The 17069-nt window shown below is 43.4% G+C and overlaps 1 protein-coding gene across 1 annotated transcript in view; it reads left to right on the plus strand.

Moving 5' to 3' along the window:
* LOC146833198 (keratin, type II cytoskeletal cochleal-like) overlaps nucleotides 1–17069 on the plus strand; it is a 680914-nt gene that overhangs the window by 377723 nt on the left and 286122 nt on the right. The window contains exons 5-6 of the mRNA XM_085600860.1: nucleotides 6735–6899; nucleotides 7330–7455. Of these exons, the coding sequence (XP_085456986.1) occupies nucleotides 6735–6899; nucleotides 7330–7455 (291 nt within the window). The remainder of the gene's footprint in view (nucleotides 1–6734; nucleotides 6900–7329; nucleotides 7456–17069) is intronic.

A 17069-nucleotide genomic window follows, 5' to 3' on the forward strand; every position in this document is an offset into this window, starting at 1 on the left:
TCCTTCTTAAAAAAAAAAAAAAAGACCGACATCGCGCCGGAGGCCACGCCCCCTCCTTGCAGCACACTGCAAACGCGCCCCCTGGCCAGTTGTTAGTTGGGGAATTAATCCCCCTTCAATACTGAAGTTCCCTGAGGGCCAACTAGCCCAACAGGTATCTTCAGTATGCGCCAGGGAGCTGCGTTGCAGACAGGTGTTCTGAGGCCATGCCCCTTTTTACACCTCTATGCAACGCAGCTCAGTGGCGCTTACTAGAGGTACCTAGTGGGCTAGTTTGACCCTAGGGACCCTTAGGATTCAAGGGGACTTAATCTCTCAACTTAGAACGGCCACAGGGCGCGTTTACACAGTGGTGAAGGGAGGGAACGGGGTCTGAGGTGACATGTGCAAACACGCCCTGTGGCGCGTTTTAAGTTGGGGAAATAATTCCCTTTCAATCCTGAGGGACCCTGGGGGCCAACTAGCCCACCAGGTGCTTCCAGTAAGCGCCACTGATCTGCGTTGCAGAGAGGTGGTGCAGGCCGTGCCCCTTTTTACACCTCTCTGCAATGGCGCTTACTGGACATACCTAGTGGGCTATTTTGCCCCTAGGGATCCTCAGGATTCAAGGGGACTTAATCTCCCAACTTAAAACGGCCACAGGGCGTGTTTACACAGTGGGGAAGTGAGGGGACGGGGCCTGAGGTGACATGTGCAAACAAGCCCTTTGGCACATTGTAAGAGGTAGTTTTAATCCTCTGCCCTATTATATACTAGGGGCTTACAGAGGAGGTCATGCTGATCACAGGGGGACCCCAATGCATAGTGTTCCCTAGTGTATGTAGGTGTTTTCACTGTATTCTGAGTGTCTTTTAACATATCACTGGCTCTAGGACTGGTTAGTCAGACTCGGTTACCACCAGTATCCGTCTGAAAAAGTTGAGGGTACAGGATGATTTTGCAACAAGGCTTCTTTCTGCTCTTCTGTTTGTTCTTTCTGCCTGTTATCCTTCTTCCTGCACTTTACTTTGTCTTTGAAGACTTCTGTTGCTTCTTTCTGCATTTCTTTTTTTTCTTTCTGTGCGTTTTTTCTTCTTTCTTCACATGTCCTATCTCTGTAGGCATAGTTAGAAATTAGCATTTAAAAAACTTTTGAAATTCACTGAAAAAACCATAGGTTTCAGGCACGTTATAGTTAGGAATTAGCATTTAAAAAACCTTTGAAATTCACTGAAAAAACCATAGGTTTCAGGGGCGTTATAGTTAGCAAAACTATTGAAATTCCCCCGAAATAGTTAGTTCAGCTAACTATAACTTGCGTGCCCGCAATGCACTGCTGATGACATCACATATTACATCACTCATGACATGGTCAGGGACATCACTCATGACATCACTGATGACATCTCAAATGACATCACTGATGACATCATCCTTGAAAAAAAACAATGAAATTCCCCCATTATAGTTAGTTCAGGCAACTATAACTCACGCGACCGCAATCCACTGCTGATGACGTCAGATATTACATCACTGATGACATATGTGTCTTTCTGTAAAATAAATATTTGTAATATATGTATAGATAAAGGTAAATGGAAGAATAAATGGCTAAATAAGTGTCTAAATACAGTGATGTAATATCTGACGTCATCAGCAGTGGATTGTGGTCGCGTGAGTTATAGTTGCCTGAACTAACTATAACGGGAGAATTTCATTGGTTTTTTTCGAGTGAAATGTCCAGCTAACTATAACATGTGTGAAACCTATGGTTTTTTAAGTGAATTTCAACGGTTTTTTAAATGTTAATTCCTAACTATAACGTGTGTGAAACCTATGGTATTTTCAGTGAAAATATATATATATATATATATATATATATATATATATATATATATATATTCACACGCTTGCCTGTCAATATCCTTTCTGCTCGAAGAAGGCAAGTGCAGACCCAATTTCTTTCAGTGATGTTTATTGTTCTAACACCTTGTCGCCATGACACGTTTCGGCCGGAAACAAACAGCCTTGATCACATGACAGCGCTAGGGCAGCAGTGCCTCCTTTTAAAGTGCATAGTGCAACAAAATAGACATGGAAAACATACTGCTCTATTTGTCATGATTACTTTGATTAAAGCATAAAATGCATATAAAATCATGTTAAAATTTGAGCATATGTCATTTCATAGGATTTATGAAAACCAATCTCTGTCAATGTGTATAAAAGCTTTCCCGTAAAATCCTGCATATTATGTATGTTATTCCATTGTTCCAGCTCAATCTGGAATTACCTATTGTTGCAAAAATAAAGTGACTACTTACTTTAAAAAGTTACCCCCGATATGTAAAATAAACGAGACCCCTATGTGTAAATGTTATGTGCAAATGTGCAAAAAAGTGCAAAGATAAATCTTATATATAAAGATAGTGCATGTAGCTCTAGTTAGCATATAATCTAATTACTATGTATAGACAATACTAAATACCTTAACCCCTTCCATGCTCATGACGGAACGATTCCGTCATGAGCATCGGTTGAGCTGTGCTCATGACGGAACCGTTCCGTCATGGCCCCGCCCGCGCTCGAACCCTTCAGCACCACGGGGGAATCCGCGCAGCGCTGAAGGGGTTAAGGTGCCTGTTTGCTTAATGCAGTTTGTAAGACGGAAATAAGAGAAAAAGAGAAGTAGAAAGAAGAAAAAGAAGAAGAGAAAAACAACTCGGTAATTGATTTAGAGAAAAGATCTATAGGCTCGTTCCCACAAAATGATATATACAACATAAAAATTTATATAAAATCATTCCGACCTAAAAAATCCCATTAAGTTACCTAATATTCTTCTTTTCTAAGATGTACCATAATTGGTGAAATGTAAATATAGAAAAATATAAGAAAATTCATACGTTTTTGAAAGTGGAATATATACAAGTTGTAAAATGTCTCTTATTATTGGCATTCAAAATAACGGTGCTCAGTTCTTATTTCAGTAGTCCCCCGGTATAAATTAGACAAGTTGATAATTCACAGATCAATAAATCAACAATACTTAAACATAGACACTTAAATAACAAAAATACCCAATAGGTACATACGTAGAAAAATAAATAAATAAATACGTACATATATACTGGATAAAAAGTGCTAAATACATAAATATATATAAAATAGATGACATAATTTCAAATTATAAACAAATCATGACCTGGTCATTTATAGATATGTGTGTGCAAATCTTCACTGGTATTGAGACCCTTAGGTTGTTTGGTATCCAGTTCTAATATGTACTTGGTCTCTCTCTCTATATATATATATTATCTACTGGCGGTCGCCAGTAGATAGTTATAGTTAGGACCACGTTTCCATAGGAAATCCGCAACATTCTATTTGGAATAACTTTGGCGCTGGTCTACAAATCCTCGCGAAATTTTCAAAATAGGTGGGGCGCTATGCTCCGCTCCTACCCTGAAAGTCTCGGGGGGATTCCTCAAGCGGGGGCTGAGATAAAAGGGGGATCCCAAAACGCGTTTTTCCCATGCATTTTTCCATAGGACCTTTAGACACAGCTACAGCCCGAACGGCTGAACAGAGTTCTTTGAAATTTGGCAGAGAGGTAGTCTACAGGTCAAGGAAGTGCCTTTTGTAGGTTTGGTGTAAATCTGTTCAGTAGATTCTGAGAAAATAGCCTTTAAATCAATATATATATCTGAGCCAGATTACATTGCGCTTACCGTGCGCTTACCGTACGCGTACGGTGACGTGCGCTAGCGCGATTCTGATTGGCCGTTAGATCTTAGTAAACATTCGAATCGGTCGAAACCAGGAAGTGGCGCCCGCCATTTTCTCTCTCGCACTCTGACAGGGGGTTGAAAAACAAAGGGCAAAAACATGTAAAGGGGCTGTTTAGACAGCTCCCAAGCACCTAGCCATGTCGAGGGAGTCCCCAACGATCCCCCAAGTGAAAAAAGGCAATTTTAATTTTTTCGAAAATTTCGCCGATTACGCTTACCGTACGCGTACGGTAATAAACAATTAAAAAAAAAAAAAATACCCACACTCTCCCCACCCCATGTGCAAATGGTGCCCGCAGGCCACCGTTTGTGCATGGCTTATAAGCGCAATGCAAAACATATATTTTACCTGTCACAACGATGCTCATCATATGTCCTCCATGTGCGCACGGTGCGCGAAGCGCATCGTGCGTTCATGGCCCATCTAGCGTAATGTGGGCACACGGTGCGCGAAGCGCACCGCGTGCTCACTGTGCGCGCACGGTGCGCGCACGTAACGAACTGCGTTAAGTGGGCGCGCACGCCACGAATGGCGTAAAGTAACTTAGCATTTAAAAAAACGTACAAATTCACTGAAAAAACCATAGGTTTCACACACGTTATAGTTAGGAATTAGCATTTAAAAAAACCTTGCAAATTCACTGAAAAAACCATAGGTTTCACTCATGTTATAGTTAGCTGGACATTTTACTGATAAAAAACCAATGAAATTCACCCGTTATAGTTACTGTAGGCAACTATAACTCACGCGACCGTAATCCTCTGCTGATGACATATGTGTCTTTATGAAAAAAAAATATTTGTAATATATGTATAGCTAAAATTTAATGGAAGAAGACATGGGCAAATAAGTGTCTAAATACAGTATTAGCATCAGCAGAGGATTACGGTCGCGTGAGTTATAGTTGCCTACAGTAACTATAACGGGGGAATTTCATTGGTTTTTTATCAGTAAAATGTCCAGCTAACTATAACATGTGTGAAACCTATGGTTTTTTCAGTGAATATATATATATATATATATAAATATGTGTGCAAGCAATAATAACACACTTATAAAGCAAGTGCAACTGTTAAATGAATGGAATAAATTACAAGCAGATAATAATGATAATAATACCGGACATCAACTGCAAGAAATAAAAACTGTTAAATGCAAATAATCAGACACAATTAATAAACCCTGTCAAAGGAAAGCATGAAAGATATATACACAGAATACATCAGATGATTATAACCACTGCAGACAAGAGACTCCGCAAGCCGGGAACTGCTACACTGAATTAGACACGTCCGTCCTACAGTCAGGTTCAAAATTCCGCTTTACAAGTCAACAGACCCCAGTTTTATAATCTCAATGTAATAGAAGTTTCCAAGAAGTCCTCCTCCGCACCAAGGAAACTTACTGGAGTTGGCCAAACTCCCACAAACATGGCAAAGGAGTTCTCATGTATTCTTCTGCACTCCCACATGTTCCAGCTCCTTTTCTTACCGAAGCTTGAAAAAGAAGAAAATATCTCCAAAAATACAGAAAACAATCTTGAGATTGATTAGCCTAAACAACTTGAGAGATCTGGGGGTCTGCTTGTGTGTGCAAAGCTCAAGCTAGACAGAGTCAGAATTTAAGATGGCATGAGGGCATGTCAAGGCCAATAGTAAAAACTTCATAAAACTTTCCAATGTGTCATAATACATATTAGTGCACCACTCCCTTTAGCATTACACACTTTATTTCCAAATGTACACCATAATGCCCATTTGAGCATCCCTGCTTATAATACTACACTCCAAGACAGAGAAGAACATTCCACACATTTCTCTCTCTCATGTTTTCAAATGCACACTCCACACATTCTGTTCCTGGCAAGGCCATTACACTCCCACTCTGATGCTTTAAGGAGACACGAAATGCACGTCCAAAGTGAAAAATCAATTAAAACAATGGTAGTCAAATGTCAACATGTGGTCCCAATATATGGGAGTGTCTCTGGCTCTACACCATTGCGAAAGAGTAGAATGCAGTCACTCACAGTGAAGTTAACATTATATGTAGTTATACACAATTTTAATAAAACCAAAAGTTCTTTCCCAATGCAAGACCTAATTAAGTTCCCAAATTTTAAAGAAAGTCACAAAATTGCACTCATGTTATATGCCCTTACATTAGTGCGGATTTACGACTTTAATTAATTCACAAAAATCTACAGAAGTAGGCCTGGAACTTTTCTTCGACAAAAAGTTTGTGAACTATATTTTAGCATGCCCAAATATGCATGTGTATATTTGCTCATGTGAAAACCTGCTGAGAGTTTACAAGTTCACTTTCCCTACATCCCCTTTTTCACACTCTGGAAAAAAATTCGATTCTGCCCTTCTGCCTGTCACGGTGTGGCAAAACAAAACAGATGAATTGGTGAAAACCCTGGAAAATGCAAGTTTGTAGCTGTGCACAGATTCAAAAGGGCATACCAACCATGGAACAACTGCTTACCGCCACTTCAAGCCCCAGTGTGGGGATTTGCAGAAAGGTGAAAAAATTAGGGCATAGCTAGAATTCAAACCCTGCTACAATATAATGCGATAGGCTATTTCCGAGCTCTGACATAATGAGAACACTGCCATAATCTGTCACCTCTCTACAAGGCACCAAAGCGACAAGTTCATTCTTTACAGGACAATTAGTTTTATAAAGCATCCTGGCCCATGGACAAGCAGATATTTTGTAATTTTATAAAATTCCACCATATAAATACAACTTACAAGTCCCTCAACACCTTTAGAGTTCAGGGGTCATTCAAAGGCAGCTGAATATACGAAAGACCCAGTACGAGAGAATGATCCTATATCCAAGTGCTTTAGCCACATGTTTCTTTAAAAAAAATGTTTTAACTGCAATATAGCTTTATCATATAGTCTGAAACACTTGTCTGAAATGTACTATGACTGTCATTGTAAATCATATAGGAATTAGCCCAGATACATTCTCAGATGTCGGACACCTCTGTCGTACTTTCTATGGACAACAACCGATCTTTGGACATTGACAGCATCATCGCCGAAGTCAAGGCTCAATATGAGGACATTGCAAATAGAAGTCGAATTGAAGCTGAGTCGTGGTACCACACTAAGGTAAGTAATTAAAGTGCTATTGTTTAAGAATTGTTGACACCGACATTACCTGTAGATTTATTATAGAATCCTTAGCGGCACAGAACTGTAACGTTCGTGTATTCAAAGTAGGAAACTATTTGTGATTGTTGAACTGAGCAGTTTATGGTTTACTGCATTACATTGATTGACAATATATGGAAACATATGCTTACAGCAACTTAAGTCTGAATGAGATGCTTATGTCTCTCTGTCTTTCACAATCTAGATATACACTCTGCAAGGTATAGTGATCATTCCTGCTGTATTGCAATATATATGACACATTCATTTAGTAAGTCCTTTAAAAATTATACATACCATAGAACCACAATTTGAAGGTAAAGGTAATATCTTTTCTTTGTTCATCTTTTGTAAAAATGACAGACGTACTTGTATTATTTTTGTACAGTATGAAGAGTTGCAAGTCTCCGCTGGAAGACATGGTGATAACCTACGCAACACCAAGACAGAGATCTCTGAGCTGAACCGTGTCATTCTGAGACTGCGTTCTGAGATTGAGAATGTGAAAAAACAGGTACCATTTTTTTTTTTTATATTCTTCACATTCCAGCTTTCTGCTAAAACAGAAAATGTCATGATACAAGAAAAAACTTTTAAATGCTTGCTGGAATTATTCATTAGAACTTTCTACAGCAAAAATCAATACATTTGTGAAGATGTTTTGAAAAGAGAATCTGCTATGATTACATGTTTACATACCGAAAATCTTCAGTACAGCAAGTCCCTCTGGCCCACAACAATAGATACAAAGCTGCATTAGCATGACAGACTTCTATAGTTTGTTTCTCCGGTGATAGCTGTGGTCAAAGAGTCAAACCCTACTCCATGGGAGGTTATAAAATATAGCACAATGTCCCCAAAGTCTCTGTATTTTAGTATGCATACAAATATTGGAGGGTCGCCACCTTGTAGTGGTCAATTAATTCTGTGTCTCAGTGACCTGGAGAGCTTTGCCTGCGGGAGCTTAGCATCCTGACATGGTCAGTCAAACCAGACAGGTCAAAGGGTAGAGACCAGACAAAGCACAATTCACTAGTCCTCCAGGTTGGGGGTTGGGTACAAGGCTAACAACTTTGTCCCATAAAAAGCATTTGTTACAGAAATGGTAGCAAGAACCACTAAATCTTCTGGGCACAAGGTATATCAGAGCAACTGCATGATACAGGAATGATTGACAGTTGTCAAAGTCGCAAGGAAACTACTGACAGAATGACCAAAGTTCTTAATGCCAAGTGCAAGGTTCCAACTCCTGGCAGATACGAAAAGATCAGTCTGAGCCAGTTACAGAAGCAGTAAACCAGAAATAGGAACAAGTCTCTTCAATATATGTGAGAAGCAGCAAAACATGCCTGGGGACCAAACGAAGCCCAAGTAAGAGGAAAGAATGTTTAGACAAGACACATGGAATGTTATTGAAGACAGGAGGACAGCAAAAAAGAAATTCATTACATAGAGGCAAACAGAGCAGTCAAAAGACTGACAAGAGCAGGCAAGTGGGCATATATGGACAAGCTTGCTGTCCAAAAAGAGGAGGCAGCCAGTACAGGAAAAAGGGGGAGGAGGGAGGTCTTCAAGATAACAAGGATAGTCTGTGGTAAATCTTGTGCAACATACAACACCCTTATCATTGACAAGCAAGGCAGACTGCTCTTAATAGCGAAGTAGTAGGAAGCATGTTGGGCCGAGCACTTCAAAGAAGATAGCTTCTTCTGTTCAATGAAAATTATTCTGAGAAACTAATATTATTAGTGTTGTAATATGTAACAATGACCACACCAGACAAGATTAAGTTAGTGGCCACTATATGCAAGATTACTAGCAGTGATCACTTCAGTACATCTGGCAGGATTGCCAGTAGCAATGTAAAAAAGGCTTTATCAATTTCAAATACATGAACTTGGGTATTACATAGTTGCAATAGATACAATGTCCCTGGCATCAAGATTATTATATTTGTAAGATGTCTGCCCATGCCACATGATTTTTCACTCAAACATCAGCTTTAAATATTGTAGAATTTATTTTTTTATGGCCACCTCCTCCCTCCCCCTACTTTGTGCTCCAAATGCTGATGGTTATGACTCTGATAGTGCACTGGAGTCTGCTGCCCAGACCCCAGTGCCTGTGCTTTATTCTAAAACGGTTATGTTTGACTTGGTAGTCCCAAACTGACAAATACTCTTAAGTTTCTAGTATATGGTACATAGGTGGAGAAAGGGTCCCCAGAGCTGCAACACAGTGTTATGCCTCCCTGAGTGACCCAAGTAAACTACTGGCAGCAGGCATGCCATTGCAGACTGCAGGAGCAGTATAAACTGCATGAACTCAACTGTGCCCTCAGCATGTGTGGTACATACAATGCACTATTTTTGATATATGTCAGAATCCCCTGAAGAAGGCCACCTGATCCCAGGCCGCACTATATTAAGGGTGAGGACATATAAGTGTAAGCCAGAGTTGCAACATTAGCCACCTCAGTGTGGGGGACCCTGAGCTCCAGGGGGGCCCCTCCAGCCCTGTGCATGGGTGGCAGGCCCATCCTGGCCAGAGAGCTCCTCACTGGGTCTGGTGCGTAGGGTACCTCCTCCATGGACTTTGCAGGGGGCCCCCCTCAAGTTTCGTTAGGCCACCGGTACAAGCCTATTTGTTCCTATAGGGGCATTCCCCATTGGAAACCACTATAAGTGTTAGCGGTCCATAACATAACATGGGCTGCCACCCGGGCATTCTCGAGGATGGCAGCTCCATTGTAGTACCGCTGAAATATGCCATGTTTGGCATGAAACAACGTGCCTTCTCACCCCTGATACAAACCTTGTGCCCGGGGTAATGTGGCATGCCCCAGGTTGCTGCTTTAGCGATTTCCCACCTGGTTGCCCCAGCTCCTCTGTGCTCTGGATGACCAGCCCGCGCTTCCTGCGCTTGCTGCCACCAGTACAGGATTCTGACCTCCTGCTAGCAAGTATGATCACTCCCAGGAGTCAGTAACAAAGGCTTGGGCAGGAAAGAGGTCACACCTCCCTTCTCCCAACCAGACTAGTGATGTGGCACATCAAGACGGTGAGCTTCAAAGGCTGCACCACCTTTTCAGTCAAGGAAACAGCCCTCCCCCTGCCCCCTGCCCCCAGGCACATTTGCACCTGGACAGGTGAGAAATTAGTTTGTCAAGGAGGTGTACAACCCCAGAAGAATAGCCACACCTCTGGGGTGAGCAGGCTGGTCTGTACACAAAATATCGATTTCTGCCATCTTTAGAAGAGGCAGAATAGAGGGGTCTGGGTAGAAAAGAGGACTCACACCCCCGGATGTGGTCACCTGAGGGGCAGATTAGGCGCAGGGACTAGCTGCCCATTGGCTACAAGCTTCCACACTCCTAACTACCCTAAATCTAGGATGTAAGGGATCCCCCTGTCACCAGAACCTCAGTTCTGAACAACCTGCAATAAAGAGGACAGAAGAAGAGACCAGCACCAGCGATAACTAGGCTTGCACAAAGTAAAAGAGGGATACCCTGCACCTGTGGCAAAGCTCTTGGAACTGCCTGTTTGAGACTTGCCGTAGGCTATCTCTCAGTTCCCCCAGACAGAGGGACCCCTGTGGAAGCCTGAAGCATCCTCAGACTCCCCAGGACTAGTGACTCTAGTTCCTTGCAAACTGCAGGTAAAGCAACACACCAGATCCAAAGAATCTCTGGCCATTGGGTCCTCCAAGAGAATCGTCCAAATACAGATGGTCTAGTACATTGTGAGAAATGTAGTCCTGCCTTCCACAAAGTTACAGGCAGCTACTTTGTGCCCCTGGCTCACAGGACACAGGAGTTACTTTCTATCCTGCTTACAGCTGCCAAGGCTTGTTGGTCCCCAGTCCGGCAACCGGCCCCTTTACTCGATGCTGCATTAAGAGGGAACTCCATCCGACCTTTGACCGACATCAGAAATCACTCTGTTGTTGTCTTTTTGCATCTTTTTCCCCCGCAGCACCATCTCAGTGGCAAAGGCAGCACTACTGTGGCTCCCACTCAACACTAGGGACAGCCAGGACAACTCGGCACCCAGGCTTCATTGGCCAGGTAAAATTAAACTGACTTTCACGGCTTGGTCCTGGGACCTGCATCACCCATCCCCTGCAAGGGTACAATGTAACTCGAGCTGCAGGTGACAGATTGTCACAAGTGGTTTTTCGCATTGACCGCAGTGCTGCATTTTCACTGTAATATTTTGAATTGATTTTCTATGACTTCTAAAATCCTCAAGACCTAGACAGACTGATCGCGAAATGAGGGTCCAAAAGACCTGAGAGCCAGACATATTGTCTGCAATTACGGCAGGTTGATGTGTAAAATGTGTTCTTTTGGAGACCACAGGCCTCTGATCTCCAATTTCTCCAGATGATCTCATGACCCTAAAGTGGAAGCATCCATAATTACTGTTGTCAGTGGTATGGGAGGCTGAAACTTATTTCCTTGAGAAAGGTTGTTGTTTACCATGCACCACTGTAGGTTTACTACAGTATCCCTGGAGGTCTTGATGGATGCTTGAAGATTTCCATTGTGTTGGAACCACTGCCTTTAAAGGCACCACTAGAGGGCTGTTATATGCCAGGATGCATGGGTGACCAACAGAATACAGGAGGTTAGCAGATCAAGTAGACGAATGACCATCAGGAGTGGAATGGCCACTCCATTCTGAAACATCAGAAATATAGCCTGAATATCTTGAAGTCTCTGAAGAGGAGGGAAGGCTCAACTCGATGTGCTGTCCAGTACTGCCCAATGAACAGGATGCACTGAGAGGGCACCAGGTGAGATTTGGGCTTGTTGATAGAAAAGCCCAGGTCTAACAACAACAGCAGTTAACTATACAATGCGGCATGGATACAACTTAATCACTAGGCAGAGCGAGTGCTTCATCAGTGGCACTGCATCGCCCTGCCTGGTTGAGGTCAAATGGCTTTTTGGGAGATATCCATACATGCCTTATGGACATGCCCTTTGATGGCACTCACCTGTTTGGCGATAAGACTGATTTGGTTCCAATATGAGACGTTATTTCGCATGCCATTACTTCGCATGCTATTACTACGCGGTTATTACTTAGCAATAACCGTTACTACGCAAGTTTTTACTTTGCATACCATTACAATGAAAGTGTTAATATATGCGAAGTAAAAACTTACCTAGTAATAAGAATGGTATGCGGAATAACGTGTCATACTACCTTACACCTCTAAAACACTAAAACACTACCAATACATTAAAACACTACACTACCCTATTCTACTGAAACACCACTACACTACCCTAAACCCTAAAGCACTACCCCCTGCACGAACATACACATTCCTCTATTCCTGTGCCTACACTCATTCACCACCCATCACAACACCCTGACACTACACTAAACCCTAAAACACTACCCTACACTTCACTAACCCCACAACACTACCCTAAACCCTAAAACACTAACCCCAGCATGACCCTGCCCCTACCCCCAGTCCGTTCCCTACTCCCAAACACTACCATTTCCGACCCCATACAATACACTACACCCAAATACACAACTTTACACTACACCTACACTACCATTTCCGACCCCATACAATAGACTACACCCAAATACACAACTTTACACTACACCTACACAACCGTACACACAGCTTCACTTACCTCTCTCTCCTCATGGATCACCTTCCACTGCTCCAGCTTCCTGCGTCCTCAGAGCTGTACTACGTTTTTAGAAACGGAAGCGCCTAAATAAACACAACGATGTGGCTATCCTGCTAAGTAACGGTCATGCGCAGTAAAACCATGCGAAGTAATGGTTTCTGCGCACTAACGATCCGAAGTAACGGCAATCCGAAGTAGTGGCCGCGTAGAAAAGGTCACCCACCATTCAGTTCATCTTAAGGACAGCAGGGCCACCACCCTGTCACTGCGACTCTCCATGGCCTCGCACAAGCCACACTCTTTCTTTCACCCCTTAAGTGGTTGCAGTAAGGGTTACAAACTGTGTCCATTCCCATCTAGCTACCATGGCTAATAGGCCTCCCAGTCAGTTCGTGGCCATGGACACAGTTCCCAAGAGCCCCTCGGGACCCAAGGCCAGAGTTCTGCCCAGTCATCCAACCCCAAGCAGCCACAGCCTCCAAACCCCTTTAATTTACATTCTCACCATCACGGGCAACCGTTCAGTGGCAGGATCAAGCACTACCTCCTCTGACAGCAGTATGTAACCTCAGGCAAATTGATGCTCCAAATTGTTCAGCAGGGTCACACCCTCTCGTTTACAGAAACTCTAACACCCATACCACTGTTTTCAGACTTGCTGACAGAGGATTACCTCTCCTTCATGCGTCAAAAAGTGTGGGCTCTTTTTCCCAAAGGACCCATTAAGAGGGTGCCACATCAGAAGTAGGTTGTGGTTGCTATTCTTGCTACTTCCTGTTGCCAAAAAGGACAGAGGTTATGCTATACCAGGCTGTGCCCTTTCAACTACTTACTGAGAAAGGAGATATTCAAAATGCTCACATTGGCTCAGGTCCTGTTGGCCCTTAATCCTTGATGGTGGCATTAGACTTGGAGGACACCTATTTTTACAAACCCGTCCTGCCAGTCCTCAGATATTACCTGTGGTTCCCAGTGGGCCAATAGCTTTACCAGTTTGGTATACTCCCCATTGACCTTACCAGTGCCCTTTGGGTGTTCACAAAGGTGATGGCAGTGGATGCAGCCCATCTACAGAGGCCAGACATTCCAGTCTTCCTCTCCCTTGATGACTAGCTGTTGAAGGCAGGCTCACCCCAGGCTGTCAGCATCCACCTCCAGAGTACGATGGACCTCCTGCATTTGCTGGGGTTCAATATCAATGTGCCGGAGTCACACCTCACCTCATCTCTGATGCTCCCCTTCATTGGAGCCATTCTGGACACAGTGTAGTTTCAGGCCTATCATCTGGATTGGCGAATCCAGGATATTCAGGCTATGAATCTGATGTTTCAACCTTTAGCCTGAATTTCGGTGAGACTGACTCTGAGGCTACTGGACCTCATAGCCTCCTGCATCCTTCTGGTAACACCTGCAAGCTAGCATTTATGGGCTCTGCTGTAGAACCTGAAGTCCCAATGGGCACAGCATCAGGGGAATCTCTCCGAACTAGTTCAGATACAGGAGAAAAATTCAAAACATATTCAGTGGTGTCTGACAAACCATGATTGGGTCAGCGGCAGACCTCTCTCCCTTATCCACCAGAGCTCACAGTAGTGACAGATGCATCACTCCTGGGTTGGGGCGGCCATCTGGGAGAGTTGGAGATCAGAGAACTCTGGTCTCTGGTGGAGTCTCAGCTCCACATAAACCTGTTGGAGTTGAGAGTGATTCACCTGGCATTGAAAGCCTTTCTTCCTTCCATCAAGCAAAGGCTGGTTCAGAGGTTCACTGACAACACCAACACTATGTGGTATTGCAACAAGCAGGGGGGAGTGGGGTCATGGACCCAGTGGCAAGAAGCCCTGCGACTCTGGACATGGATTGTATGCCCGTACATTTTTCTTGTGGTACAACACCTGGCAGGCTCTCTGAATGCCACGGAGAGTTAACTCAGCCGTCAATGCCTCCACCGCTTGCGGAACCCCATCAATGTCTTGCCGATCACGAATGGTGTCTCCATCCAGAGGTGGTGGATGGTCTCTTGCACGACTGGGGGAGACCTTTTCTGATGGATACATCCACTTGAAGATTCCTCACCTTTTGAATATTCTCATATACAAGCTTGGACCATTAACTTTTCAGCAGTTCTCCCACATCAATAGGGGACACCGGCTTCAGAACGACTTCGCACACGGCTCCACGTGATTCACTGTAGCCACAAAGCACCTTGTTGGCTTAATGACGCCAGTTCCCTTTTTTTCCACGGCAGATCAAGAAGCTCTTGAACTCTCCTTAGGAGATCTGTTGATTTTTCAATGTATCTTTAAATATAAAAGCTTTTTGGTGCAGCTTTTCCTGAGCCTTGTCACTTTCGATGAAGCTCAGCTTCCAGTCAAGTCGAGATTGTGAGAGTCAGATGTCTATCACTGACCCTCATAAAATCTGTCTTTGGTGCCTGGGACAAGACCATGATGCCCACACCTGTAGAGCCAGCCAGCAGATACATCAAAAGGCCTGAAAGGAAGGAGAAGTCAAACTGTTCATGGCCAGAGCATGAAATGACAAAAGAAGTTGATGAAAATCCCATCAAAAATCAATATCACCATCACCTCACTCTTCCAGATCTTTGATGAAAAACATTTTAAAAAGTACCGTCATGAATCCTGTCATAGGTCTTCAAAAGACAAGTATCAATGTTGGTGACCCCTCAACTGCAATTGGATGAAGATCAAGAAGAAATCACCCCGCCAACTCCGACGACACCTTCTGACCGATGTCCTCAGTGCCAACAGCTCCGGTGCCTGCAATGTCACCTCCAGCACTATCTCCAATAGATCCAGTAAATTCCTGTGCGTCATTTCCTTGACACCAGGATGATACCACATACCCTGCTTTTCCAACTCTGGGTACAGATCTGAGCCAATTTTTCAACACCATGTTCAGCATCTTTAATAGAGCCATGATACCATCGGGTGTACCTACAAGCACCATAGGTCCACTGGCGAACTCCGTAGTAGGCATACCAACACCATACCACAGCAAGCACCCTTGTTGCCTTTTATGCCGCTGGCCCACTAGCCCTGGTCGACTCGGGCTCCAACACCCACGTCTCAAACGCTAGAAATGATGCAGCCTCAGGTGATTCTTCCATTTGTATTGGAGAGTGACTCTACCGACAACGCAACCGCAGCTACTGGCTCTGCAACCATCAGTGCTGCAGTCAACGCCACCAGCAACCAATCTTCGCCACAGATGCTGCTGTTGACACCACCTGCACCTCTACTGATCACAGAGCCACTGCAATGTCCATTACAACTTCATCGATCTCGAAGACAAGAACAAAGATTATTGGAGGATGAATGTTTCTTCTTTGGTGACGATGTTTCTCAGAAGGATGTAGGTGATAAGGATAACCAGCTCCCACTTGACCCAGACTTCAAGGGCTTAAGGGAAGCAAGCATTCGGTACACATTCCCAGAGTGGGAACTCCTGTCTCCAACAGGTTTTCCATCTCCAGAGGTGACATGTTATCACTCAGTGATACGCAAGGCAGTAGAATTGCTACTCTTACCTCTCCCAACCACTGAATTGAAGTCTCACATATTTCCTGGGGTTCCGTATTTTATGTCACAAACCTCAGAACCTTTGCTACCCTTTAATAAGGCTTTGACAAAACTCATCCTAGCTTTATGGGACACGCCTACCTCGGTCTCCAGATTGATAGCAAGATGTTACAAACTCATTCCTGGAGACCCAGTCTGCCTATCTTCACATCCATCTCCAGAGAGTTTGGTAGTTCTTGCTCATCAAAACGTACTCTGGGTTCCTTTCCTTCTTCTCCCTCTGACAGAGAGTCTAAGATAATGGAACAGTCTGCCAAAAAGATTTTCTCATCGTATAGCATGACGCCTAAATCTCTGAATGCAACCTGCCTCCTAGGCAGATATATTCATAAACTGCTAGATTCAGCCTAAAATATCAGTCCTAAATTGTACCCAGAAGATCCAAACTAACTTCTCTGAACTAATTAATTATGTTGAAACTGTGGCTAGACAGATTAAACAATCAGGGCTTTACTGCTGACTCTTTTGCAAGGCCTAAGGGCACATCGATATCAGTTATTTTTAATGTATGGCTGAGAACCTGAGATTTTTCACGAGATGTACAGAATACTCTCATCAACTTACCATTTGCTATTTTGGAGCAAAAGCAGATTCTGCTTTAGAATGATTCAAAAAGATAGTCAAAGCACAATCACTTGGCCATCAATCACAGATGAAAGACTATCCAAGATTTTGAGGCTTCATTTTAAGAATGTCAACAATATTTGACACAAGAGTAACCACAACAGCAAACAACAAATCCCAGAGGTTTACATCTGATTCTGGTTCCACATGCAGGAAAAGTTCAAAATGCTGTCCCTGGCTCAGATTCCACTTGGGCGAGAAACTAAATACTGGATGTTATCTGTCGACCTGCAGGAT

This window comes from Triturus cristatus, chromosome 4_2 (genome assembly GCF_964204655.1).
Source record: "Triturus cristatus chromosome 4_2, aTriCri1.1, whole genome shotgun sequence".
NCBI classification, from domain to species: Eukaryota; Metazoa; Chordata; class Amphibia; order Caudata; family Salamandridae; genus Triturus; species Triturus cristatus.